Source organism: Chelonoidis abingdonii, chromosome 24, assembly GCF_003597395.2.
Source record: "Chelonoidis abingdonii isolate Lonesome George chromosome 24, CheloAbing_2.0, whole genome shotgun sequence".
In the NCBI taxonomy this organism is placed as follows: Eukaryota; Metazoa; Chordata; order Testudines; family Testudinidae; genus Chelonoidis; species Chelonoidis abingdonii.
Window position 1 is genome coordinate 21,512,107 of NC_133792.1, and position 25,413 is coordinate 21,537,519.

At 45.8% G+C, this 25,413-nt stretch overlaps 1 protein-coding gene across 3 annotated transcripts in view; it reads left to right on the forward strand.

Moving 5' to 3' along the window:
• The window catches only part of GSN (gelsolin), a 44,880-nt gene that overhangs the window by 11,106 nt on the left and 8,361 nt on the right, over window positions 1-25,413 (forward strand). For 2 of the 3 annotated variants that reach the window (XM_032767517.2, XM_032767516.2), the window contains 10 exons: window positions 15,509-15,710; window positions 16,639-16,793; window positions 18,022-18,183; window positions 18,616-18,765; window positions 19,336-19,425; window positions 20,816-20,948; window positions 21,955-22,043; window positions 22,777-22,992; window positions 23,735-23,868; window positions 24,525-24,615. In XM_032767517.2, coding sequence (XP_032623408.1) covers window positions 15,518-15,710; window positions 16,639-16,793; window positions 18,022-18,183; window positions 18,616-18,765; window positions 19,336-19,425; window positions 20,816-20,948; window positions 21,955-22,043; window positions 22,777-22,992; window positions 23,735-23,868; window positions 24,525-24,615 — 1,413 coding nt within the window. In that variant the 5' untranslated portion in view covers window positions 15,509-15,517. Of the gene's footprint in view, window positions 1-13,934; window positions 14,193-15,508; window positions 15,711-16,638; window positions 16,794-18,021; window positions 18,184-18,615; window positions 18,766-19,335; window positions 19,426-20,815; window positions 20,949-21,954; window positions 22,044-22,776; window positions 22,993-23,734; window positions 23,869-24,524; window positions 24,616-25,413 lie in introns of those variants that run through there. The other variant, XM_032767515.2, reaches the window with a different exon arrangement.

Consider the following 25,413-nt stretch of genomic DNA (forward strand, 5'->3'; position numbering starts at 1 on the left):
TGTGTTATGTAGGCTGCATCTTATGTATGTGCTACCTGTATGGCCCTGAGGATGTCACATGAATCACAGTTGTGTGCTGATTGGACTGCAGGCAGCCTGCAGATTGAGAACCACTGATTTAGATGAATAAACCAAAAACTAAATGCAAGCACTGAGCACTTATATAGTGGTTGTTTTAATTCTTACTACCTGCTCCCTGCTCAGATCAACCCCCAGCCCGCCACTACAAGAAACTTATTATGGGTTTTTAACATATATAGGTTTGAGCTTTTTTAAGTTAAGAGACTGAATACGTTCAGTGCTGCTTTATATATTGTAAAGGTCTTTACGAGGAGGGAAGCAGAACATTGGATGGGGATGGTTTGGGGCCCGGTTGCTAGCTGGAGAGGTGGGAGCCGATTAGCGAGGTCATGGCCTTCACCTTGAGTGTCTGCTACTGGCAGTACGGCAGCTTAAGGTGCAGGCACAATAGGGACCAGGCACTAGCGCTCAGAGCTGGGCTTCTGCTGGGATACGACAAAATAACAGCTAAATGTGTTTAATCACAAATAGATCTTCTACAAACATAACAATTGGTTATACCCCTCTCTCCCTTGATAAGCCGATAGCAGTGGTTTGTTGTGAGAGCTCACAAGTCTGAACCACGTGCATCCATCAGCTTTGTGTTTTATGCTACAGTTACTGTGAAGAGCCCTATTTTGGGCCTCTGCAATTGCATTTCATCTCACTCCTCATTCTGGGCACTTCTGCAATGGTGTCCAGTTCCTTTTTTCCTTAGAATCATTTATTACTTGTTCATTGATTTGGTCGGGAGGTTCGTGAATTGAACAATAATGTCTGTGTTGCTGGGGGGGTGTACAGCTTTGCCAGCTCTACCATGCCAGGAGAGCAAGTAGTCGCCTGAGGCTGCAAAACATTGCTCATGTTTGTTTGTGTTGTGTGACTGGGGGTTGGTGGGATGAACATGTGCCAGTTTCCCTCCAGTGGATGCTGTGTAGAGCCTTGGCACATGTGTCCTCCTCCTATATCAACACTCAGGCGCTTTTGTTTTTTTGCTATTGCCACCTGATCTAAGAGTGGTTTATAACATGGCAAGATTGTTGGCTTAACATGGAGAATTGTATCTCACTGGGTACTTATGTCTTCCTCTAAGATGTGAGCTATTCTCAGCATGTTGGCAATGTGAATATCTAGGTCATTTGTGCATAATCTGGCTGCAGTGCAAAGTCATCCTGAGCTACCAAACCAAAGACAGATTCTTGTTTACATACTTAACACAGCAGGAAGCATGTAAAAAAAAAAAATAGCTTGGGTGATGTAGAATAAATAACCAGGTCTTCTGTCCTTTGGAGAAGATGCTCTGGACAGATTCCAGTAAGATGTGTTTACACCTGTAATCAGGGACAAAAACTTAAATGGATTTGTGTGTGTGCGCACTTTTGCAGAATAACTGTTCAGCGGGTGTGTGGTCTAGGATCTTTGAGTGAACACAGATCCAAAGCTGTTTTTCCTTTATTAAACGTATTGACAAGTGTGTGCTTCATGAGTAAAGAGGAGGTAGGATTTAATATTCACAGCTAAAGCAATCACTGATCACATAAGCGATTGATGAGGCACTAGTGCCTGCTTGAAAGCTGGAATTCAGCAAGTGATGCGAAGGAAGGGAAAGAAGTTCTTGAGGCCAATGTACAGGTCTTTGAGATCAAGTCAGGAGGTCCAGCCTCTCTTCCTGGTTCTGCCACACACACTCCCTTTGTGACCTAGGACAAGTCTCTTGGGCCAAAAATGGCCACTGATTTTTAGAACCTCAGCTTTTGAGATGAATTTTCAGAGATGCTCAGGAGCCCTGCCCTCAACACTCATTTTAGTGACACTCCTTTAGTAACATGGGCTCTGTGTCAGAGCCCTTCTCTTAGCTGACTGAACTTCTGGTCCTGTGGGAAATCATCTGCATTCAGATAAAAGGCAGCATTAAAATTTCACTGTCTGGGCACAGGATCAGCTCATGTGATAATGTTTAGAAAGTATCATGGAGAGTCTAAAAAATTGCTGAACAGAGAACCTTTCAAGTGGGGAGTCTCTTTGAATTTGGAGGACAGTATGGAAAACAATGGGTCTGATTCTCCATGGACTTGCATGTTGTGTCACCATTTACATTATGCCACAATAGGGTAAATGTCACAATTCTGACTTGGGAGCTTCATACTCTTCCCTTTGCATACATTCAAGTGACCACACAAGATGCAAAGTAGTGGACAATGAGGACCTCCATCTCTGTCAGCTCTCCTAAAAGAAAAGTTACAGGCTAAGTGCAGATCGAGAACACCTGTTTACCTCAAGCCTCTGCTTTGGCGAGATCCAGACTTGCACAAAAATGTTCCTTTCTTCTCTGAAGGAAGAGCCAGCTCTCCTCTGACAGATTGCACAATGCCTCAGCCACTATTGTTGGGACAGGCAAGAGCACTAAAGCAGGTTGCAGCCTCTTCTCATTGCTCATCTTATACTAAGGAGATTTGACGTTCCCGTTTCTGTATACTTGCACCAGGCTGGTCACACCTATTGGCCTATAGGCCACATACCATGTCATGCCTTTTGTGTATCGCTTAGTGATTCTTTATGCAGAACTAGAACACCTAGTCAGCATTTTAGCACTGATTTGCATTTGAATACAATTTAGGATTTGTTTGGTCACAAATAAAAGAAAGCAGCTGGCTTTCTGAGATCCTGAGGTGGTGTGTGTACTGTGCATTTAAGAGCACGACTGAACTCCTACTTATTGTGTTCACTAGGGTAGGGCTTTGTGGTTGAGTCAGTAGATTCTCAGCTGGATGTGACTGTCTCTCATCCTAGATGTGGTCCTAGAATGGTCACAGAGGGTCTAGTTCTTTTCTCCCATGCCAGTTTGAGCCTGGTGTAACTTCAGTGGAGTTGCTCCTAATTTACAACATGCAAGTGGGAAGAGAATCAGGCTCTTAAGTTGAGATTTTAAACGTTAGCACTTCCTCCTGAACCCTTGTGTTTAATAGGTGGGTCTTACTTAAGTGACTAAAAGCTAGCAGCAAAAAACTAGTAGTTGTTGGAAATATCGGAATAGAGTTGGAATTGTTAATCATGAGGCAAAGAACATAAGAATGGCCATACTGGTCAGACCAAAGGTCTGTCTAGCCCAGTATCCTGTCATCTGACAGTGGCCCAGTGCCAAGTGCCCCAGAGGGAATTAGCAGAACAGGTAATCATCCAGTGATCCATCCTGTCACCCATGCCCAACTTCTGGCAAACAGACACTAGGGACGCCATCCCTGCCCGTCCTAGCTAATAGCCATTGATGGACCTATCCTCCATGAATTTATCTAGTTTTTTTTTAACCCTGTTATAGTCTTGGTCTTCACAACATCCTCTAACAAGATTTCCACAGGTTGACTGTGCCCAGACTATGCATATAATAATTTGGCCTGTTTCACCTGGCTATTCTCATTTGTTAAAAGGATTCCACGGGAATGTTAATCTGTGAATGCAAAAAACAACTTTGCCTACAACAAAGATATTGCTATACTTTGGGGGAAGGAAATTTTAACTTGTTCTCTACAGGATTTAGTTTTTAAAGTTGACGGAAGAGCTGTTAAAAGGACACCGTCGACTTGAACGATGTGAGCTTCTGATAAAGCCGCCTTTAGTCGGTGTCCTGAATTTTGTTTTAAATGTACATTTGTACCATTCATTTTATGTATCTCACTAGTGTGTTGGTTTTCATTAGTATGAATTTTTTCAAATGTGAAAAAAAATACAACAAAAAAGTTTTGGACTGTGTGTGCAAAAGGAAAAAGGTAGCATTGGACTTACCCACCTAGAAGGGTGGGTGCAGCAGTTAACTACTGCTAGCATGCATAAGCAGCAGCCAGTCCTAGAAACACCATTAGCAATGCTGTTCCTCAGACAGCAAGAGACAAAACTAAAACAGATTATGGGGTCACTGTGGTTGTCCTAAAGATGCTTTCTTTACAAGTTTCTCAGCGTGGAGATTGTTTTTAGTTGTGTGTGTGTGTATGAATTGAGTGCTGCCTGGAGACCAGAGACAGATCTAATCTACTGTTTTAGATATTTTTCAGTGCTTGTCACCTTGGTGATAAAGCTGAAAGAGACCATGCGGCCTTTTCAGTGTCTGACTTAAGACTTAGTCACTCATGCTATATGCAAATTTTGCAAAGAGCTAAAAAAAATAAAGACAAATATTTGACTGTTTCCAAGGTGCGGTGTCATCAGATGTTAATATTGTACTGAATTGCTCTCTTCCACTATACTGTCTTGTGTAGAGTGACCAGATGTTCCTATTTTATAGGGACAGTCCTGATATTTGGGGCTTTTTCTTCTATATGCGCCTGTTTCCCCCCCACCCCATCCTGATGTTTCACACTGGCTGTCTGGTCACCCTAATCTTGTAGGATGTCACAGGGTTTCTTTAAAGCTGCAGAGATGCTTCACTGATCCCACAAATTCCCTCAGTTTGTGCAAATTCATCAAGGCTTTTCACCAATCACAGGTGTAGAACAGAGATGAAGAAAAGTGAGAATTTTTAGTATCTCAGTGATTACTATGCTATGTATCTAGAGTCTTGAACCTACCTAGAGGCTGGATTATGGAAAATAAGCCAGGCTCAATGCCTATCAAAATGCTTGCCAAAGAGTTTCCTCTTATGCCTTCCAAACCAACTTGTCAGTTGCAGCTGGAAGTACTGAGCTAGCCTGCTGGTGCTTTTTGTTCTTGATGCCTTTTATCTAAATAACTATTTATAGCCATGCAAAGCAGCATTAGTTGGTAGACAATAAGTCTGTGAAGCCAGCCAGGGGTTATTCCCAATAATGGTGCCACGCAACACTGCCCTCCTGTCTTTCTAGAGGAACAATACTCTTGTGAAGCATGTATGTAAACCTGCAAGCTGAGTAGAAACCAATGTGCAAAGTATGGACTTTTCAAATAGAAGGCAAAAATCAGAATGCAGCAGAGGAATTACTACAAGCAAGGGTTACTAGTAGGAAATTAGGTAATGTAAAATAATATAGGATCCGAGTGTCCATGCAACAACAGGCTCCATAGACATTTTATTAAAAGAAAACACACTGCTGATCATAAGTAATTATACCTGTGACTCTGATGGCTTTTCAAGAGCTTTTCTGGTCCCTTTGGATAAAGTGGATCAGCCAGATTGTACAAGTGTTTACTAAGCCAAAAGGAAAAAAAAAATAAAACTTCTAGAATATTAGCAAAGCCATTCATGCAAATGTGTAATTAAGGCTTTTATTTTCCAATGGGTAGAACGTGTATAGGACAGACAAGAACATTGCAGCTATTACATCTCCTGTGTAACTAGTTTGGAAAAAACCTCTCTCTTTTAAGGAAACATTATTCTATGAGCATTTGTCAGGCAGGACTTTCGGACATGTCTGTTCGTTGGTGCAAGTCACCTTTTTATTCTTGAGCCCAGTGTTGTTATTGTAATAATTCGCAGTGCCAGTTACCGTTATTTTAACCAGGTAGTTAATTGTATTCTTCACAATGCAAAGTTTTAAGTGATGAAAGAAAAATGTGATACATGATTAACTCACGGTCAGAGCTCTGTAAAATGTTCTCGCCAGGCTCAAGTCATTGTGGTTTCAGCTTTCATTACAAACTCAGACCAGGTTCCTTAAAAAGTTTCTAGCAAACCTGGTAACAGCTTATGAGCTTGTGTTAACACCATGCCGATATCACTGGTTCCTTGATTCAGTGCAAAGACAGGAGGAAGTCAGGGGGGTTGGCTGAATTTTGAGTTGGTTTTAGGGTTTGTTCTAACATGCAACTTGGGGCAGAATTTTCTGAACTGAAAAGCCTTATTTTAGTACAGGTCTACTTGTCCTGGCCACTGACTCATTGCTTCCCGTCAGATGGGATGCATGCTGGGAAGTCTCCACTTCTGGTGGAAAAGGATTATACACTCAGAGCCCATACCAGTTACGATAGATGGATTCAGGATATGTGGCAGAGAGAGAATGCAGTGAGTGACTGGTAAATGGGAAACAGAGTGGCTCTCCAAGAGACTTTCCAATGCACTGACATGGGAAGTGTCACCCTGAAGGTGCACAGTGCCCCAAAGGGGGTGAAGAGGAGGTGGGGCCATGACTCTGCCTCCCCTGCACATAAGCTGCATGGAGGGGTTTGTGTTGCACTCCAGAAAGGCATATGTGCACCCAGGAGCTCCCTGAGACAGAGCAGCCCCTAAGGCTTCCTTTGGAGTATGCATCTCTGCACTGCATCCAACCCAGGGCTGTACAAACGTGGCCGTCTGAATCTGTGGTGCTATAATGCAGGGGAGCGAGAGAACTGGCTGACTGCAAAGGCAGGTGTGGGCCTTCAGGGTGCAATGTGAGCCGGTTCCTAAGGGAAGTTACTGCAGCAGGAATGCTGGTTGTACACTTACTGGAGTAAGGCTTGCTATTCACTACTGTAGAGGTTAAATCTCTAGCCTGCTGCCTGCCTCCCTCCCGGCTTGGGCTTGTGCAAATCCCAGTTTGACAGTCTGCCCCAGGGAGGGTCCTTTTCTGCTAGAAGCAGTCAGGTGTCTCCTGTAGCTTAGGGTAAAGAGAAGCCACAGACCCAAATGAAGTGCACAAGAGTGCAGATGTGACAGTGTAATTCACTTCTGTGCCGGCTGCAAATTCCCTGCGATTCAGCTTTCTTCCAGCAGTGATCGAGGCCTCCTTTATCATCTCGATTTAGCCAGTTGTGATTTCTTGTGGTCCCACTTTGCCTAGGGGAGTTCAGTCTGCATTTGTCTACATTAGAGCCAGACAGTGGCCTTGTTTGCATTGCTTATAGCACAGCTTTGTTTAACAAAACAACTCCCCCCAAACCCTCAGTTTCCTTGTTATTGTAAATAGAATTCCTTTCACTGCAGAAGCTAAGGGCTTGTGGGCAAAGTGTGCTGGTTTCTTTGGGATATTAAAGGAGAAGCTGGCTGCTTAGCAATGAGTTAATTTCTCTTTTTAAAATGCAAAGCAGTCAGCTTAGCTAGACTGCAGCCTTCCCTCTGCCTGCCGGACAGACTGTACATGGGTCCCATGTTTGAAAGAGGATGACACTCCAGTTAAAGAAGCAGGCAGCATAAAGCAAAAAGAACAGCATATTGTAGCTGGTCTTGTACAGACTGGACAGGATGCCTGATGCAGCCCAACAAAGCCAGCTAAAAAGAGGTTTCAGATTTACCTACTTCCAGGTTCTTCACTGCAAATGGGTAGGTGCCAAAATTTCTGATATCAGCCAATTACTTAGCTTCATGAAAGGGAAGTAATTTATAGCACTTACTCCTTGCTAATGAGACACAGCAATAAAGCTCAGATGGAAATAAATTAAGTGGCTGGTTAGCCCGGTTACTTTTCAGATTTACATAAAGCTTGCTAGGACCAGTACAGAGTAGCGTTTTCAAAGTCTAGAAACAGTTAAAATCCAAGTAAAGAATAATAAAAAAACCTCAAGTGTTTTTTTAAAGTTATTTGTATTTTTGTTTTAAATATTGTGGGCTGGCCTGTGCTGCCCTCACCTGGTGAGCTTTTACTGACATGGGTAGTCCTATTGACTTGCCACAGCAGAAATGGTGTGGTAATTTACTCTATCTTCAGCTGCTTGGAGTAACCAACCATGAGAGTTGGGTCTCCCCTTTCTTAAGGGGATGCATCCAAACAATGAATCACTGTGTATTATATAAAGAGGGCACTGTAGCACCTGGCAGAGCAGTTATTATGCATAGTCCATATGTACTAAAGAAATACAATCTGTACTAGAACTGAAATTTCATTTCAGTGCTCATACCAAAAAAGTTTAGAGGCTTTAAAAAAAAAAATTCCCTACAGTCCTAGAAATGTAAAGAACTAAGAAGCAGACATTTTAGAGGTTTTGTGATATGATGGGGATGTGGGTGTACACTAGTCCAGTTTGACTGGACACCCTAAAAATCCTGCCTTCTTCAAATACATGTTTCTCTCATAAAAAATGTCTAACAATAGTGGTGCCCACTGGAATAGAAACGTAAACTGTTGCACAAAGCATTTTAACTCTAAAGGAATGTTGGCCCCCTCCCTTTCCAGTTTATTGTTTAAGAAACAATCAACTGTTTTCCTACATGTTTGGGAAAACTAATTTTGTTGCTCATACCACCACTTCCAACTTTGTCTACCCCCCTCCCCCCAAACACATACACTCTTTCTCTTTCTGAAACACAGACACTTCTCTCAGCTAAATCTATACACCAAACAGATGTGCTCTCCCTCCCTGTTTCACAACATTTTTACCAATAATGTAATTTATAAGCAGATGTGGAACAGTAGTTTTCCACCTCTGCCCCCTCCCTCACCATGTATTATCCATAAATAAAGGCAGTGAAAAGCCTTAATCTGTGGAATGGCTGAGCTGTAGAAGTACCATCCTTTTAGTCTTACTGCTTTCATAGCCGCAGCTGTTCTGAGGAAAGATCTGTGTGCAAATATTTGTTTCTTCATAAACTTGACTGTTTGGCTCTTTGAATAGCCAGTCCCCTTATTCCAGTGTAATTAAGAAACTGGAATCTCACTTTAGTGAATTTTAATTTGGAAACCGTTAGAATATTTTTATTATTTTGCACATATTGTGCTGTGGCAATACCACCAATCAGTTGATGTTTTGGTAGAATTTGTGCATTCCTTAAGCTTTGGTGAGCCTGCTGGAATGTTTGTGGTCAAATGTAGATCAGAAGCTTGTGTCTAGCAGAAAACTATCTTGTTTCATGCATTGGCTGCAACATTTTCCCCTTTCTCACTAAGCACCAGCTGATTCTCCAGCGCCTGTTGCCACCTTTCAAAAGGAGGTTTTGGATAGCAGCAGTAGGAGTTGTAGGTGGTGTTTGCGGTGAGGCAGTAGGGAAGTGTTTGAATTAGAGGTGCCGGGATAGGTCAGACTAGAGTCATCGGAAAGTCTATTCCCTGTAATTGACATTGCAATGGGATACAGCAGGGAAAGTGAGCAGATGTGAGTCTGGACTATACATGTCCAGAGATCATGTCATGGGCTTGGGCAGTGGTAGCGCTTCTCTATCCATTTTGTTTTTATTTGCATAACTGAAGCACTTAAGAGCTCTGGTGAGACTATGTCTGGAATGTCACATTCAGCTCCAGATGTGTTACCAGAAACATAGAGACGAGTTAGAAAGAATTCAGAGAAGAGCAACAAAATGAATAAGATGCAGAAAGATCAGATTTGTGGGGGTAGTATGAGAGTATCCTCAATGGAGGATAGATCCACCAATTACTATTAGCCAGGAATGCAACCCCATGGTCTGGGTGTCCCTAAACCTCTGACTGTCAGAAGCTGGGAGTGGACCAAATGGGGATGGATCACTTAATAAATTGCCCTGTACTGTTCATTCCGTCTGAAACATCTGGGACCGGCCACTGTTGGAAGGCAGGATACTGGGCTAGATGAACCATTGGTCTGATCCAGTATGGCCATTCTTATGTAGCTTGGCTGAATGAAAGCTGAGTGTGAAGCATGCCAGTCTACAAATATATGAAAGACTTAAATGCCCAGAGAGAATTATTGAGGGAGGTAAAAAGCAGGGTATCATTAAGAGTAGTGGGGTGGACTTAAGAAAAGGAACTTTTCAGTTGGATACTAGGAAAAAAAACAACAACCACAAACACATTGTGGAATTGTCTCCAGAGAGAAGTGGTGGGAGCTGCATCCCATAAGAGTTTTGAAAGGAGACTGGACAGCATGCCAGAGAAGATATATAGTAGGGGGACATTGAGCCCATCCCCAACAGCCAATGAGCTAATAAGCGTTCGTTACATCAACTTCTCGGATAGGTCACATTTTTTACCAGCCGTAACATTGTAACCGAAGTCCTGCATTTCCGGTCCAGTCGCTAGTGCGCAGACATCCACCTCAGAATGCCCCACTGCAACTGGCCCCTGGTTCCTAGCCACTAGGAGTGGCCAAGAATTAAGTAGGCCCAGGAGACTGAATGCCCCTTCCTTGGAGGGAGTGTGTTCAGAAGAGAATTGGGGCATGCTGGCAACGGCTGTATCGGGGTGGGGCAGAAAGGAGCCTAACCTGGATCACTCTGGTGCTCAGCGGAAGTCCTCAGTACCCAGGGCAGCCAGCCTACCTTTCAAGGGCAATCACATACTGTGGAAGAGTGGCCTCACCACTAGCATACCCCGTCTCACAGCTGGGTGTAGCATAGCAGTTCTTTCCTCTCTAGTGCCCCAGGCAATGGCGGCTGCAGTGGTCTGCCTCTTCTTGCAGCTCAGCCAGGTCACATTTTAGTTCCATCCCTCCTGGGGTAACAGCAAGTCCAACGCAAATCCAGTGTCCTCACATTGGGGCCTCAGACCCACAGTCCGTACCTGAGGGCTTTAAAGCACCTTATCCCTCTGTGTCAGGGGCTTCACACCACCTTCCCAGTGGTGGAAGGAGAAATCCAGGCCCACCCTGCACAGTGGGTTGCAATCCAGGGATCCTGGAAACAGCCACAGTCTGCTCTATCAGACACCTTGCCTCGGCCTTCCTGGACCCCATCCTACCCTGAGCCTTTCTTCAGGCCCTTTCCCCAGCCCCTTGCTGGGCTATCTGTACTTAGCAGAGCCTCCCAGGCTTTTCACCAGAGGTCTGCTTTCTGCCCCTGTATCAGCATCAGCTATAGGAGCTTGCTCCAGTCCTGTGCCTTCAGGTATCTTTCCCCACACAGGGCTTCCTCCTTACCCTGCAGGGGTGTTTCCCTCAGCTCTTGCCTGTCCCAGAGAGCACCTGCACAATTCTTCCCTTACAACCCCTTCTGCGCCAGACCTTCTGTCTTTGTAGCTCCACCCAGCTCCTCTCCAGCAGGGCTTCATCTTTCATTAGGCCTGGGGCACCCTCCAGGTTCAACCAGATGGGTTAATTGGCCTTTTGGGCCCACATTAACCCTTTCACCACTTGTGCAGGGTGAATACCTCACCACAGTTCACTGAAAACTTCTTTTGAAAAAGCAAACTCCAAACTGGAAGACTGATGTACCCTGCCACTGAGCAATCAGACAATTCAAGCTTCCTTGTAGATGTTACTTTTCAGTTGCTATGTGTCTAGGGCACTGTGTGCTGTAATTAGTGAGCATATCCCCATAATTATCTCAGTAGGAAGGTACACATTTATAAGATGTTCTTGAATAGACCTTTCATGCTTACTGAGATGTTAATCACACAGCTGGCTTCCATAATAAGCAGTTGTCTTCTGCTGTTTGTTCAAAACACAGGGGCTTCTTTCCTTAAAAGCTTTTGTTTTCATCCCTGAGCAGCCAAGCCTCCTCCAGATAATTCCCCAGCACTGAAACTGTGTATTCAATGCCATGTGTTTATGGAGCTTTGCTGTCCTTGAATGCATTTTCTGTGTGTAAGATGTTGGGTTTACTCTGCATCAGTTGTGAGGGTGATTTGGATGGTTATACTAGTATTTGCTTCATACCACTTCTTTGCCAGGCTTTCCACCAGTGACATCTTCTCTATAATCTATGCACTGACTTCTGCCACATGTCAGCAACAAGCTTTGAACCCGTCACACCAAAGCTCAGTTTTCTGCCAGTGAAAGGCATAACTACATTTGCTGACAGCTGTAGTAGGCTGGACCAGCCACGTGAATATTACATGTACTCCTCACCTTATGTCCTAAGAGCACCATAAATTATTTGCTCACTATGTGCGTCACATTATTTTTGTTTCATTCTCCTTTCCTTACCCATTTCCTTTGTCTACCTTTATGCTTTCCACTTGTCTAATTGATATTGTAAGCTCTGCAGGATAGGGGTTGGGACTAACATTTTCAATCACACCTAAGTGACTTAGGAGCCTCAGTCTATGGGAAATAGGACCCTATGTCACTTTTGAAAATGGGATGTAGGCTTCTGAATTACTTAGGCACTTTGCCTTGGATCTTTTTCCCTCAGTCTCAGTGGAGTTGCATGCAAAGTTCTGGCACTGTATAAATGTTTATGAATAAATACTTGAAACTCTCTTTCCATCTGCAAGGGACTTGTCTCTCTTTCCAACATTGTTGCTCATTTGTTTTTCAGTGTAGTCCTCTGGATTTGGGCGAACCACAGATGGAACAGCTGTAAGAGCCATTCACTGATGGCTTCCCAGCACTGCTCAACTTGCCTTGGCCAACACTTATGATTCCAGCAAAATGTTTGCTGCCTTTCAGACCCTTGATGCTCTGTGTGAGCTCCCTCCCCAGGGACTGGAAAAAAATCAGTCCAAGCCCAGCCAGATGAAGAAATTGTTTTTATTCTCTGTTAAAAATTGAGAACTTCCAAGGAAATTTTGTTTTGATACTTACTGTCAAAGTCTATTAACTGAGCAGAAGCTTGCCAAGATCTGAAATACTTAATAGCCAAATGTCCAGACACAGAGCACCAGCTCGGAAACTATGGAACAAAAAAACATAGTGTTCTAGCAAAACAGAGAGAGATTGAAAATGATTTTCATGAGGAGAGGAGAAAGCTTTCCTATGTTACGGAGTGTGTGTGTGCCCCTCATCTTGATCCCATTGAGGTCAATGGAAGTTTGGCCACTGACTTCAGTGGGGGTGGGAGGAGCAACAGATCCTTGTTTAAGTATCTTCCCAGAAAGTTGGGTAATGAATCTGAAGATTCCACTCAGTTCTGCTCTAGATACATGTAGCCTCAATATAAACACATAGAGAGATTCATTTCCTCCCTGATCTAGGGTAGACATGCCGTCCCAGACTCTATAGCATGGTTACAACAAACCTCTGCATAGGTTTTCAGTAGTGGTTGAACCCAGAACCTTCAGCACCACAGCATCACCCGTAGCGCTTGGAACTGTAGGAGTAACTCCATCATGTGGTAGTGGTAGTAGGCTATTATATTTTAATGGACTAGCCACTTGAGGGGCATATGACACACACAGTTCTAATGTGGCCCAGCAGTGCAATCAGTGAGAAATCTTATTATAGGGCACTTATTGTTTTGTACACTACTTGGATGAAGCAGGCTTATTGCTGGCACTGTTCACCTCATGCAGGAGACAGTAGGCCTGGTTCTCGAGTCTTTTGACGTCAGCTCTACACTGTTATTGTTGAACTCAATAAGCCCAAAGACTGCTGGATGCATGTCACAGTTATCTTGCTCAATCCCGAAAAGCATACGGTGTGAAATTATTGAGCTAACTTTGCTCTCCCATCTTGTCTGGCAAGGGAAGTCCTTTTGCCAGCAGACGAGTGGTCCTTCGTTGTTGTACCTAGAACCCCTCTGCTTCACACCAGTTTCATTGTAGCTGGTTTCAGAGTAGCAGCAGTGTTAGTCTGTATCCGCAAAAAGAACAGGAGGGTGCCAAAGTACTCCTGTTCTTATCGTAGCTTGTGTAGAGGCTTAAATCCATGTGCAAGAGACCAAAGCATTTGTCAAATGTTGCTTCTTCCTTATCTATATGTACAGGGAAATATGAACACATCATCCTCATCCTCCAACCCCTCAGCCGGCTCCCTTTAGCACTCTCTGTCCTTTCCCACAGTTCACTGACGCTGGTATGAGAATCTTTTCCTCCACAGGCCTTGCCATCTGGAACGACCTTTTTGTTCCTCAGCATCTCATCAACTCTCTGTCTATTTCCAATTCTCAGCCGATACATTCTTGTCTCCATTGCTGATGCCTCTCTCTGTTATTGGCCTTTTGATGAAATATTTAGCTTATTTGTCCATTATTGCACCGCCCACTGTAATGAATACCATATTGCCTGTATTACTGTCTTTTGGATTGAGCCTCCATAAATGACTGCACAGAATAAATCTGTGTAGCCTCCAAGTGGACCGTGTGCATAGGCATGTTACACCCTTATATTTCAGAGGGAGCTGGGGGTGTTTCCTTGTGATAAAGCACCAGCTTATGCAGCACATCTTTATTGACAGGGAAAGAAAGAAGGGACTGGGGCTCCTCAGTTCCTCTTCTGTTGGAGCTGAAAGAGTGAAGAACCCCTTTGCTGTTAAAAACGCTTCTTAAATTCCAGTGCAAACACCGCTAGAGTTGCATTCTTCTCACAGCTTTTTGTACAATGGCTCTGAGGTTAAGCTACGCAAGCTCTGTATCTGTCGCAGAGCTTGGCTGTCTCATTACAGCAGCTGTTCTTCTTTCAGCTGTGGTAAGTGACCAATCGTATAATTAAACACCGTAAAACTTTTCCTCTGCTAAGAAAATATTTGCAAGGGTCATGTTCTCCTGCGTGGTTTTAAGCTTTCCTAAAAGGCTTCCCTAACTAAGCTGTGCAGCCTATGGAGTGGAAACTGTAAGAGGGCACTGTTTTAAATATCCGTTGGATGACAGGGTTCAGTTTAGATATGGATTCAGCAGCTAACTTGCTGTATTGCTTTCCAGCCTGCAGCATTTTGTATTTCTGCCTTGTGAGCTGAGCATAAATTTTATTTTTGTCCATTAACTGCTGTGAACTTTCCTCTTTGTTGATGTAGTGGATGCTTATGATGTAATCTTACTTCTTTCTTCTTCGCCTTCTAGGCCTGCCCTGGTAGAGGGATACAGACCCTTCTTTAATCTAAAATACATCAGGATTGGTTTATTTCTTTTTAATATTGCTATCCTGAATTCTTTCTAGTTGTAGCCATAGAACTTTATTGTCTCAAAAGAATTGATAACACATTGTCTGTGCTTAATAAATAATAATAATAATGTAGAGGCAGCAATGGCAAGTTCGAATTGCAAAGTTTGCTAGGGACAGGGTAGTCTGAAGGGAGTCAACAGCCATCAGGAGTAGTGATTTATTAGTGTAATTCCTAGAAGCCATATAAGAGCGTTGGAATAAATAGTGGATCATAATATCATAGAAGCATAGACATTAGGGATGTAAAAGTCCTGTTAGATCACCTATCCACCTCCCTGCCAATGTCAGATTGTTCTCTGTCACGTTTTTTCCAACCTAGCAATGATGGGACTTCCAGTGTTTGCCTGTGAGAGACTAATAGATCACACATGTTATAGGGAAATATAACAGTGACCTTGCAAACCATGTAAAATATATAGATGAAAGGAAAATATATATAAATTCCCTGGAGCCTTCCAACTTATGGAATGTTTCTATAAAGGAACGGATAGAAAGGGAACTTCCGTGTCCTTTGCCTCCACCCTTCCATACAAAGAAACTAATCAGCAGAGAAGAAAGAACTGCAAAACTGAACGGATAGGGAGAAAGTAATCAGATAACAGGGAATAGAGACAAAAAGAGGCTAGGAAGGAAGTCAGGAAATGGAGGTGGGTGGACATGGAAAGTAATAAAGGTCAAGCAGGATTTTCCTTAGATGATTTCAGTGCAAGAGCCAATGGAAACTTCCCAATCGTTGTTTGGAACCGCAGTAATTAGGAGTCCAGAAGCAGTCTTAGTTCAACAAGAGCTTCATTGTACTGCACAAGCCTAAGAGAATTCTCTGTTTCATTTCCCTCTCCCAGCCTGTCAGCATGGTGGAACACGCTGAGTTTCTGAAGGCTGGAAAGGAGCCGGGCCTACAGATCTGGCGGATTGAGAAATTTGATTTGGTACCTGTCCCAAAAAACCTGTATGGAGACTTCTTCACTGGAGATGCTTATCTGGTTCTGAACACCATCAAACAGCGGAGTGGGAACCTGCAGTATGACCTGCATTTCTGGTTAGGTAAGGTCCGAGGGGCTTGTCTCTGTCTTAATGGAAACTGTCAGTTCTTCCAACTCCTGGAGCTAAACCCGGGAAGGTGAATGTTCTTGAACTGTGTTCCTCTCACTGGTCCAGGACTCTTGGGTAAACTTGTCCTGCCACGAGGGAAAAGGAGGCAAAACTGGCACTGTTAAGGCCATTTAATTTTATATTCCCATAGCGCCTCTCATCCTAAAGTGTTTCACACTTTCCCTGAACAATGCACTACTGACATGCAGCCACCTCTGGGGTGGAGGGCAGCAACTAATCATTGCCCTGCACAACCACAAGAAGGGAAAATGTTGTTCAGTCTCTACAACAAACCTTTACACTTTTGTAAAGTGCCATGGGGTCTTTAATGCCCACATAGAGACCTCAATTGAGCTCTCATACAAAACAGGCTTCCCCGCCGCAGCTCTGCAGTGCTGTAAAGTGGAGTAGCCTGCTAATGATCAATGGGGTTCTATTGTAGTTCAGTGCGTTGTCATATCTATGTTGTAGCAATGCCAGATCTCCTGAGAGAGGGATTCTCAAGGGTTCCTGACAGTCTGCAGAGCCAGGCCGCCGATGCACTAGTGCCCCCTAAGGGTATGCTAGATTGCCTGACTTTTGGGCAGACTGAATGCATCTTCTTGCCAAGTCAGCTGATGAGACTGTCAGTGGTAGTAGCGCCTAGCTCTTATCCAGAGCTTTTCATCTTTAGATCTTTACAAAGGAGGTCAGTGTTGCTATAGCTGGTTTACAGATGGAGAAACTGAGACTCAGTCCCTGCCTGGCTGTAATCAAATACCTGTCAATAAAAGTTTTCCAGAAACTCGCCCTCCAGGGAATTGTTTGCACAGTGTGAAACAGCTGAATGAGAAGGCGCAGACCCTGCATTCACTCTGTGGTGTCTTCCTTCGATTTCTAGGGGATTTCTGTAGTCAGGATGAAAGCGGTGCAGCTGCCATATTCACTGTCCAGATGGATGATTATCTTCACGGGAAGGCTATCCAGCATCGGGAGGTTCAAGGGCACGAGTCTTCAACTTTTCTGGGATACTTCAAATCCGGCCTGAAGTACAAAGTATGTATTTGCTGGACATCCAGCCTAGCAGGTCTGAATCTGAGTAGGACAGTTTCCCAGCCTGTCCACGTCACCGAGGAGAAGTAAGGATTGCCCTCTTGTCGATCACCAGCTGTTTTCAATGACAGGGCACAGAACAGCATCTCGTAGTAAGAGAGCCCGGGCTGGATTCAGTGAGACAGAAGTGAAAGCCCCAGGCAATTGTAGGGATTGGAGTTTTGTTTTTCTTGGAAGAAGGGAGCTGCCGCGAGGTGTCTGCAACTGATTTGGGAAATAGAAATCTGAGTTAATGGCAGATGCCTGGCCCTGTGCATTGATTGTACCCTTCCCCAGCTACTCAACTAGCTATGGCCTTTCCAATGTCTCTTTTTCTATGCCCAGCATATTTGCTCTGCTAGCTCTCTTGGCAGCGATCATCGGTAGTATTATGGGAAGGTGGGGGAAAGCATTGGGGAATCATTCTTCCATAGTGGTGCAAAATGGTGGGATAGGAGAAGGGTGGAATTAGATTGTCCAGAAATAGTCATCCATATTAGCTATCCAGTGGCACAAACAAAGCAACATTACGCCAGACTCTTCCACAGTTGGCTATTTTTTTCCTTGTCCTGGATTTTCCTACCATTTTTTGTATTTGCTTATTCATAACCCTAGTATTTTCTATTCCTTTTTCCTTTTAATTTGGTTTCACTTTTGGGTGAATGGCTTAAACCTACTGCCTAAATTATCCAAGAATAGAACAGAAGCTTCTGCCAGATACAGACCTTTAATCTGTGGATGTATCAGTTTTGAAAGTGTTTTAAACCTCCCCTTGGGCAAATGCAGTGAAAAGGACAGGTAGCAAAAAAAGTGAGTTTTCTCTTATTGCGTGAAAGAATATGTGAAAGGCAGTTGTCCATAGACAGACTGCTCAAAGGGAGGCAGCGTGTTTTAGTGGTTAGAGCAATGGGCTGGGTGGTCAGGAAGTGTGAGTACTATTCTCAGCTCGGCGCTGATATGGTCTTTGTAACTTCCTCTTTTGAATTCACTTTGTTTTCTGTTCACTCTTTCTCTTTGCAGTCCTGAGTGTGAATGGTGGAGTCTGGGTAACCGGAATAGCCGAAGGGGCATGTTACTCTAATACACACAGTGCAATAAAAAGCCCAACGTAGACCTAGCTTCCTCCACTTTCCGCTCACCCCCTTTATATTCATACTGTGAGTAGGAGTTACCTTCTTCTTTGTTCTTTTAGGCTGGTGGAGTTGCTTCTGGCTTCAAGCATGTGGTTCCCAATGAGGTGACTGTCCAAAGAGTCCTTCAGATCAAAGGCAGGCGAGTGGTTCGAGCTACTGAGGTCCCTGTGAGCTGGGACAGTTTCAACAATGGAGATTGTTTCATCCTTGATCTGGGCAGTGTAAGTCTGCTCATTAAACACATGTTCGGCAAATCTTCGGGGAATGGGAAATGTCTTGGTGGGACATTTGTTTTTCTTCCTAGTCTGTGTTAAGCTGTGTGAGGCTCCCCAAGATCACCAGTGATTTCACAAACTGCACAGCCGATCTATTAACTCTCCTATTGCCACGGTGGAAAGTGAGCTGTATTTTCCTAGTCTGATGAACTTTGGGACTCCAGGCCCCTAGATCTACGTTTCTCAACCCTTCACCAACTGTTGCTGCAGGCTGCCCCTTCCTACCTGCATGAAAAGGCCCTAATGCACCACTGCTGCTTAGGTCAGGCCTGTTAACCCAGCCATTGATGTGTTCTTTGCATTATGCTGCCTAAAGAAGCCTCGTGTTCCTGAGATGGGGCTCTCTGAAATGCCATACTCTTTATCTGTACCCTGCAGGACATCCACCAGTGGTGCGGCTCCAAGAGCAATCGGTTTGAGAGGCTGAAGGCCACCCAGGTGGCTAAGGGGATCCGGGATAATGAGCGGAGTGGCCGTGGCAATGTCTACGTGGTGGAGGAAGGGTCAGAGCGGGAGCAAATGCTGCAGGTCACTTTCTTTGTATTTCACTGAACATCACAGCAAAGTCCTGTCTGTGCAATCAGCTGCAGGGATGATGAGTGTGGCGTCTGGATGAAAGGACGGCCTGCACAGACATGTGCAGTACAGAATGTGTGTTTTGATATACAATATCAGCAGGAGAAGTGCTGTCGAATGGCTACAGCACAAGATTGTGAGTCACAATATCTAGGTCTAACTCTGGCCTTGCCACTGACTTGCTGGATGGCCTTGGACAAATTGTATAGCCTGTCTGTGCCTCAGTTTCCCCATCTGTTTCCTGCATCATAGTGTAGGAATTAATGAATGTGTGTGAAGTGCTTTGAGATCCTCAGAGGGAGGGGACTATTCAAATGCTCAGTACTAGTGTTGTTTCTGCTGGCCATTCTCTTGTGCAAGGGACAGAAAACAGTTGGAGATCGGAACATACCAGTTTTGATGTAGTTGACCTACATTTTCTCTTGTGTTTTTTTTTTTTTTTTTTGTGGTCAGAGCATCTGGGGAGCAGAAATTCTCTTGGATCAACACACATAGCTAGCAGATTGTTTTCCTCTCTCTCAGGTTCTGGGACCTAAGCCCGATCTGCCAGAAGGAGTCGCTGATGACCTCAAAGCTGACGCATCCAATAGAAAGCTGGCTAAGCTGTATAAGGTAACAAGAAGCAGATGGCTCCTGACAGAGGAGCCCTGCAAAGGGTGGAATCATAGAATCATTGAAATGTAGGGCTGGAAGGGACCGTGAGAGTCCAGCCCCCTGTGCTAAGACAGAATCAAGTAAACCTTGAAGGGTGTTTGTCTAACTTGTTCTAGCTAGACAGAGCTGACGTGGAGCAGAGGGGCTCTGATTCTCACTTGTGTCGCTAGCTATTTATGAAGTGTTAGCAGAGAAAGTTTATGCAAGACTATCTCAGTAGCCACCATTGCTTTGTTGCCTTGCCCAGGCCTTACTGACTCCCATGTGAGAGCTGGAATTGTCAGGAATGGAGGTGAAATGTCACACATGCCAGCCTGCTGGGAGAGCTTGCAGTTGCTGTCCATGAGAGAAGGAAGTAATGTGAAATGAATCAGCCTAGCAGCTGTATTTAGTGGGGGAAGAGGGAGCCCTCCTCTGTCCTGTCAGGAATGAACTAGAATCAAGGAGCTTGGGACCCCAACTCTGTTAACTCCTCTGCCCTGTCATGCAGGCTGGCTTGACAGCTAATATATATATATGGAGATATACCTATCTCATAGAACTGGAAGGGACCCTGAAAGGTTATTGAGTCCAGCCCCCTGCCTTCCCTAGCAGGACCATGTACTGATTTTGCTCCAGATCCCTAAGTGGTCCCCTGAAGGATTGAACTCACAATCCTGGGGTTAGCAGGCCAATGCGCATACCACTGAGCTATCCCTCCCCCCCGGAGGTTTAGTGCTCTGGCTAGCCACAGTGTGGGCAACAGCAGGGAAGACTGGTCCACAGGGACCTGCCAGTGTCCCTCAGCCCTGCCCTGCAGAGCCCACTTCAAGGGGCGAGAAGAGAGTTTAGTGTCAACCCGCTGGCAGGTGATTTAGTAAACAAGTATGACGTGGTTTTGTGATGTCCACACTTGTCCATTAGTAACTCTAGAGTCTGAGTCCCCCAGATGCATTTAATGTGGACCAGCAAGCCCGCCAGTGGCTTTTCCTCGGGATAGTTATCAGGATGCTGAAATAGCCCTTTCCAGTCTTTAGGAAACAGGACAGTTCTGCTGGCAAGGCCCCTTTGGCTGCATTGGCACTGAGGACATTGGAGAGATGTGCTGGCATTTCTGTAGTCTCATAGGAAGCTGCAGTCATGGGAGAAATCCCTGAAATCCTTGGGGCAGACCACCACTTTGTATCACATCACTGCTGTGCCAAGAACATCATGTTTGAAGGACAGGAGGCGTGAAGGAAACCAATGCACCCAAGTCCCAATGTCCACCTCCAACTGCTACATGTAGCTGTGGAACGTTGAGAGGAGAGGGACTCCAGGTTCTTCCACAGAGTGCCTCTGAACTGATCCTCATGTTGCATTATCCCAGGTCTCCAATGGTGCAGGGAACATGGCTGTCTCTCTGGTAGCAGACGAGAATCCGTTCTCCCAGGCTGCACTGGACTCCAACGACTGTTTCATTCTGGACCATGGCTCTGATGGGAAAATCTTCATTTGGAAAGGTACCCTGGGGAGGGAGGAGTAGATAAAGGCAGCTGTGCATGGGATCTATATTCAATTCTTGGTGCCAGCTTTCTGCAAGTAGGGAGTGAGGAGGGAGTGCATGGTGCTGGTCAATTGCAGTGTCTCCAGGGAATTAAGGAACAGCGCACGGCTCAGAAGGGCATCTCGGGAGACTTCGCAGAAAAAGTTAAGAAGTTCTGAGTGGAAGAGAAGATCATTTAAATTCATGGATACCCGTGCAGGGATCTTTGTGTAGGGCGCCCTGGCAGGGATGCGGGTCTGCATGTGGCAGTGAGGATGCTCATGTGGAAATGGTTCCCCCATTAGCTGTGCCAGTCTCTCTCCCTCTGCGCGATCGTGATGCCTGAGCACCAGGGGAGAGGGTCTCGCTGACTGTCTCTCTCTTGGAGCCTGCCAGGCAGGGTGTAGCCAGTGCAGGATCTCCGGCTGTTGATCATGGATGACTGGGATGGTGCAGGGCAGGGGAGAGGGTTTTAGACTGTGTCACTGGACCATATGCTACAGTACTTGACACATACAACTATAGAGTCGTAGAATTCAAGGCCAGAAGGGACCATGAGCCCTCTAGTTTGACCTTACATCACAGGCCACCAACACCGTTCACCCTGCTCCACATGCAAACCAGCCACCAGAATCTGACCAAAGTGTTACAGCTGTCAGAAGACTAAACTAGCCTGTGCCACAGCCAGAGAACAGGAGGGACCGAGGAGCTCCAGTGCCAGAGGCCCCCAGAAATGGCAGAGAATTGATTTAATGAGCTATTCCAGGTGATCCTAATCATTCACTACATGACAGATGGTGGTTGTTTTCTCCGTGATGTCACCTGCAGGTGGAGTCCTTCTGCAGTGCAGGGGATTTAACTTGTGGACTGGGTGACTCGCTTTCCCCTCTGGGCATGAAGGAAATCAGGGGGAGTGTTTTGTTTTTAAATCAGAGTGTATTATTTAACAATCATCAGCACTGCCCTTTTCGTTCTTATTAAAGGCAAGAAGGCCAACTCTGAAGAGAAGAAGGCAGCCCTGAAAACTGCTTCCGAGTTCATCTCTAAGATGCGGTACCCCAAACACACCCAGGTAAGCAGTGCCAGCGGGGGCTTGGGTGGCTTCATGCCTTGTCCTTGGGCTGACGCTCAGACACCACTAAGGGTGCACCTCAAACTCTCCTCAGCCAGACACCTTGGGTCCAGGAAGGACTCAGAATGACTCCCATTGGGCATGAAGAGAGGCTGACTAACCTGTCCCATGGGGATGACTTGTCTCATGGCTTCTCCAGCATTTTCTCAAGAGAGATGCCTCCTCTCCCAGCCCCACTGTGCGGTGGTAACCAGTGGAACACACTCTTGAGGTCCATGGTTTTATTGCGGTAGCACAGACTTTCCAGGTATATTTGTGCTTAAAACAGGCTTGAGCAGACACATGGGCGGGGTGAAAACTAATACTTCTCAGCCAGTGGTTACTTTGCTGGTGGAAAGGCTGTGGGAGCCAAGCAGTGGGGTGTGTAGAACAGCACCTCTCTCCTGGGCCTAGTGGGAGGGAATGATTGCCAAGTCTCCCCTTATGGGGCCAGTGAGACCAGCGGGCACCTCAGAGGCTGCGGGTTTGCAATTATCAATTCAGGCTGCCCTGGGATTGCTCTTTGTGGCTGAATCCCTCTCTGGGGCATCTGCTGTGGAGTCGCCCTAGGGATTTATATGGCCCCGTGTCATCCTGAAGCCAGTGCCTGTGTTACAGCTGGGATTGGCTAGAACTGCAGCCCAGCCAGGCTCAGGGCAAGACTCCCCCTGACGGGCTGGCTCCCTCGTTTCAGATCCAAGTCCTGCCCGAGAGCGGCGAGACCCCCTTGTTCAAGCAGTTCTTCAAGAACTGGCGGGACAGGGACCAGACGGAGGGGCTGGGCACGGCCTACATCTCCAGCCACATCGCCCGGGTCGAGAAGGTGCCCTTCGATGCTGCCACGCTGCACAACTCCACAGCCATGGCTGCCCAGCATGGCATGGAGGACGATGGCTCTGGCAAGAAACAGGTAGGGGGGTGACACGAAGAGAGAATGGCGGCACCAGCACCCCCAGGGGCCAGTTTGTGTCCCCTCTTGATTATTCCATTATCTGCCTCCTGGCAGGGGAGGAGGGGAGGGTGACGGTCCAGGAGTGCATTAGGGGCAGGGGGACTGCCCAAGGGAGCGTCTCCCCTCTCCATCTGGACTCCTGGGTTTGTGCAAAGAACCCATGCTGAGGTTGTGCTCAGAAGGGCTAAACGCTGAGGCATCCTCTTCTCTCTGCTGTGCAATCCCAGTTCCGAGCTGAAAACAGGTTCTGGCCAATGCTTGCTCCTTTGGAAATGTGGGGGGCCAGCCCAGCTGAAAGCTCAGCCCAAGGTTGCCCTAGGCTGAAGAAACTCTTGGGTACCACCAAGCCAACAAGTCACCCAGCTCACAGGCACTCTGCCCCAACTCACATTTACCCCAAGGATTCTGAGCCTTTTGGTGCACCTGGCCCAGGTTTGGGATTTGTAACGAAACCAGGCAAATTTTGCCTGGATTCTGGGCCTCTCTGGAAAGGTTTTGCACAAGGCTGTATGAGGCTCGTTGTTTTACCACCTTTCCCCAGCAGGTGGCACTGCAGGGCCATGGCTTGTAGGAGGTTGAATATGTGAAGTCGACAGAAAACAGAAAAAATGTCCCTTGTTAATGTAGCACAGTTTGTTCTGTCCTCACATTTCGTGGTTTGGGGTGTTTGCCCTCCCCCTTCTTGCTGCTGGTTTTGTAGATCTGGAGAATAGAAGGCTCTGCTAAAGTGCCCGTGAATCCTTCGCTGTATGGCCAGTTCTACGGAGGGGACAGCTATATTATCTTGTATGACTACAAGCATGGTGGAAAAACGGGACAGATTATCTACACTTGGTAAGAGGGATTTTCTGGAGAGAAGCCAAAAAGCAAATGCCCTACACTGTAACTGCATGGGACTGGAGTCCACTGCGGTGAGATCAGGTCATTACGGGCTGCCACTTATCCCAGGATCCAGCCAGAATTAGATTTCTCCCGGGAGAGGCTCCACCTGTAGGCCAAATGTTAGTAGGGGGATGGGAGGCAAGAAGGAGTCAGTGCAAAAAGGAATCAGGCACACAGTGATTGGGCCTTCCAGGCAGTCCCCAATGGCACTGAGAAAGTAGCAGCCACAGCCAGGGGAGGGGAGCTCTCTCAAGTGGCTTACACCCCATCATGAGCTGTGTAGCTGAAATCTTAAGGGAGTGTTCCCTGTGTGGAGGCTGCTAACAGCCACCGCAGCTGTGTTGTTAAATCAGCTACCACACGGTTGGGCACAATGGAAGAACGTGGATACTTAGAAAACCCTGCTCACCTTGTAAAGGTATCGATCTCCCTGATTAAACATTTCACTCTCTGTATGTTAGCGGATTCCCCTCCACACTTACAGTGAAATGCTGTGCACATTGGTTAACAACCAGGAGTCCCTGGCCTTTTCCTGACCTCTCTAGGGCTTAGGAAATTTCCCTGTGACCTGAAGACAAGGCTGTTAGATTTTGTTCTGTATTTTTCAGGCAGGGTGCAGATTCCTCCCAGGATGAGATTACAACCTCCGCATTCCTCAGTGTCCAGCTGGATGAAGAGCTGGGAGGCAGCCCCGTGCAGGTAGATAAAACCACTGCTTCTGTAACTAATGACGTGTGTGCCTTTGCCATGGCAAGCCAGTTTCCAGCACCCCTCTCCCGTGAGAGACACAGCCCTTCTGCGCCTCACTGTTAATAATGCTCAGGGGTGAATAAACTTCGCCTCATGACAGTTGGTGTAAAGTGTCAGTAGCTGACACTGCTTGCTGGCAGGGAGGACAGGAAAAACCTTGGATATATTTAGCTTTCCTTTCTGTAGGCTGCGGTACTGATCCGAAGTGCAAACTTCCAGAGTCAGTGTAGACATCTGTTTTGATTCTTGGCTGTATTTAAAAATTAAAAGTGCAAGCGAAAAGAAATGTGAGTGAGAGGAGAGCCTCTGGCACCAGAGGGTAAATGCAGGCAGTAGAAAGAGCCAAAGAGCTCCCAAGAGCCAAATAAATTCCCCAGGGTTTCTAATCTGGATCCACAGTGGGGTTAACCTGTCCAGAAGGGCCATGACACAAAGGCTCAATGCAGCATCTCTCTCATATAGCTATAAATTTGGCCTTTCTAAAGTGCCTATTTCTGTAGTATGTAGGTGCTGTTCAAGGGTTATAAAAGGCAGTGCAGGCAGCGTAAGATTTGACAAACCTCTTCTCTGCTGCCCCTCAAGAGTGAAAGGCCTGAGGGACTCAGGGAAGTGACTGTTTGGCAGCAGGAAGCTTAAACATGCAGTTTGTCTGTCTTTAAAGGGGAAAAAAGTGTGTAACTCATCAGATCCCTGAGCGTGTGGTTCATAGATTTCTCGTGACTCTAAAGGAGAGGTGGGGACTGAAAT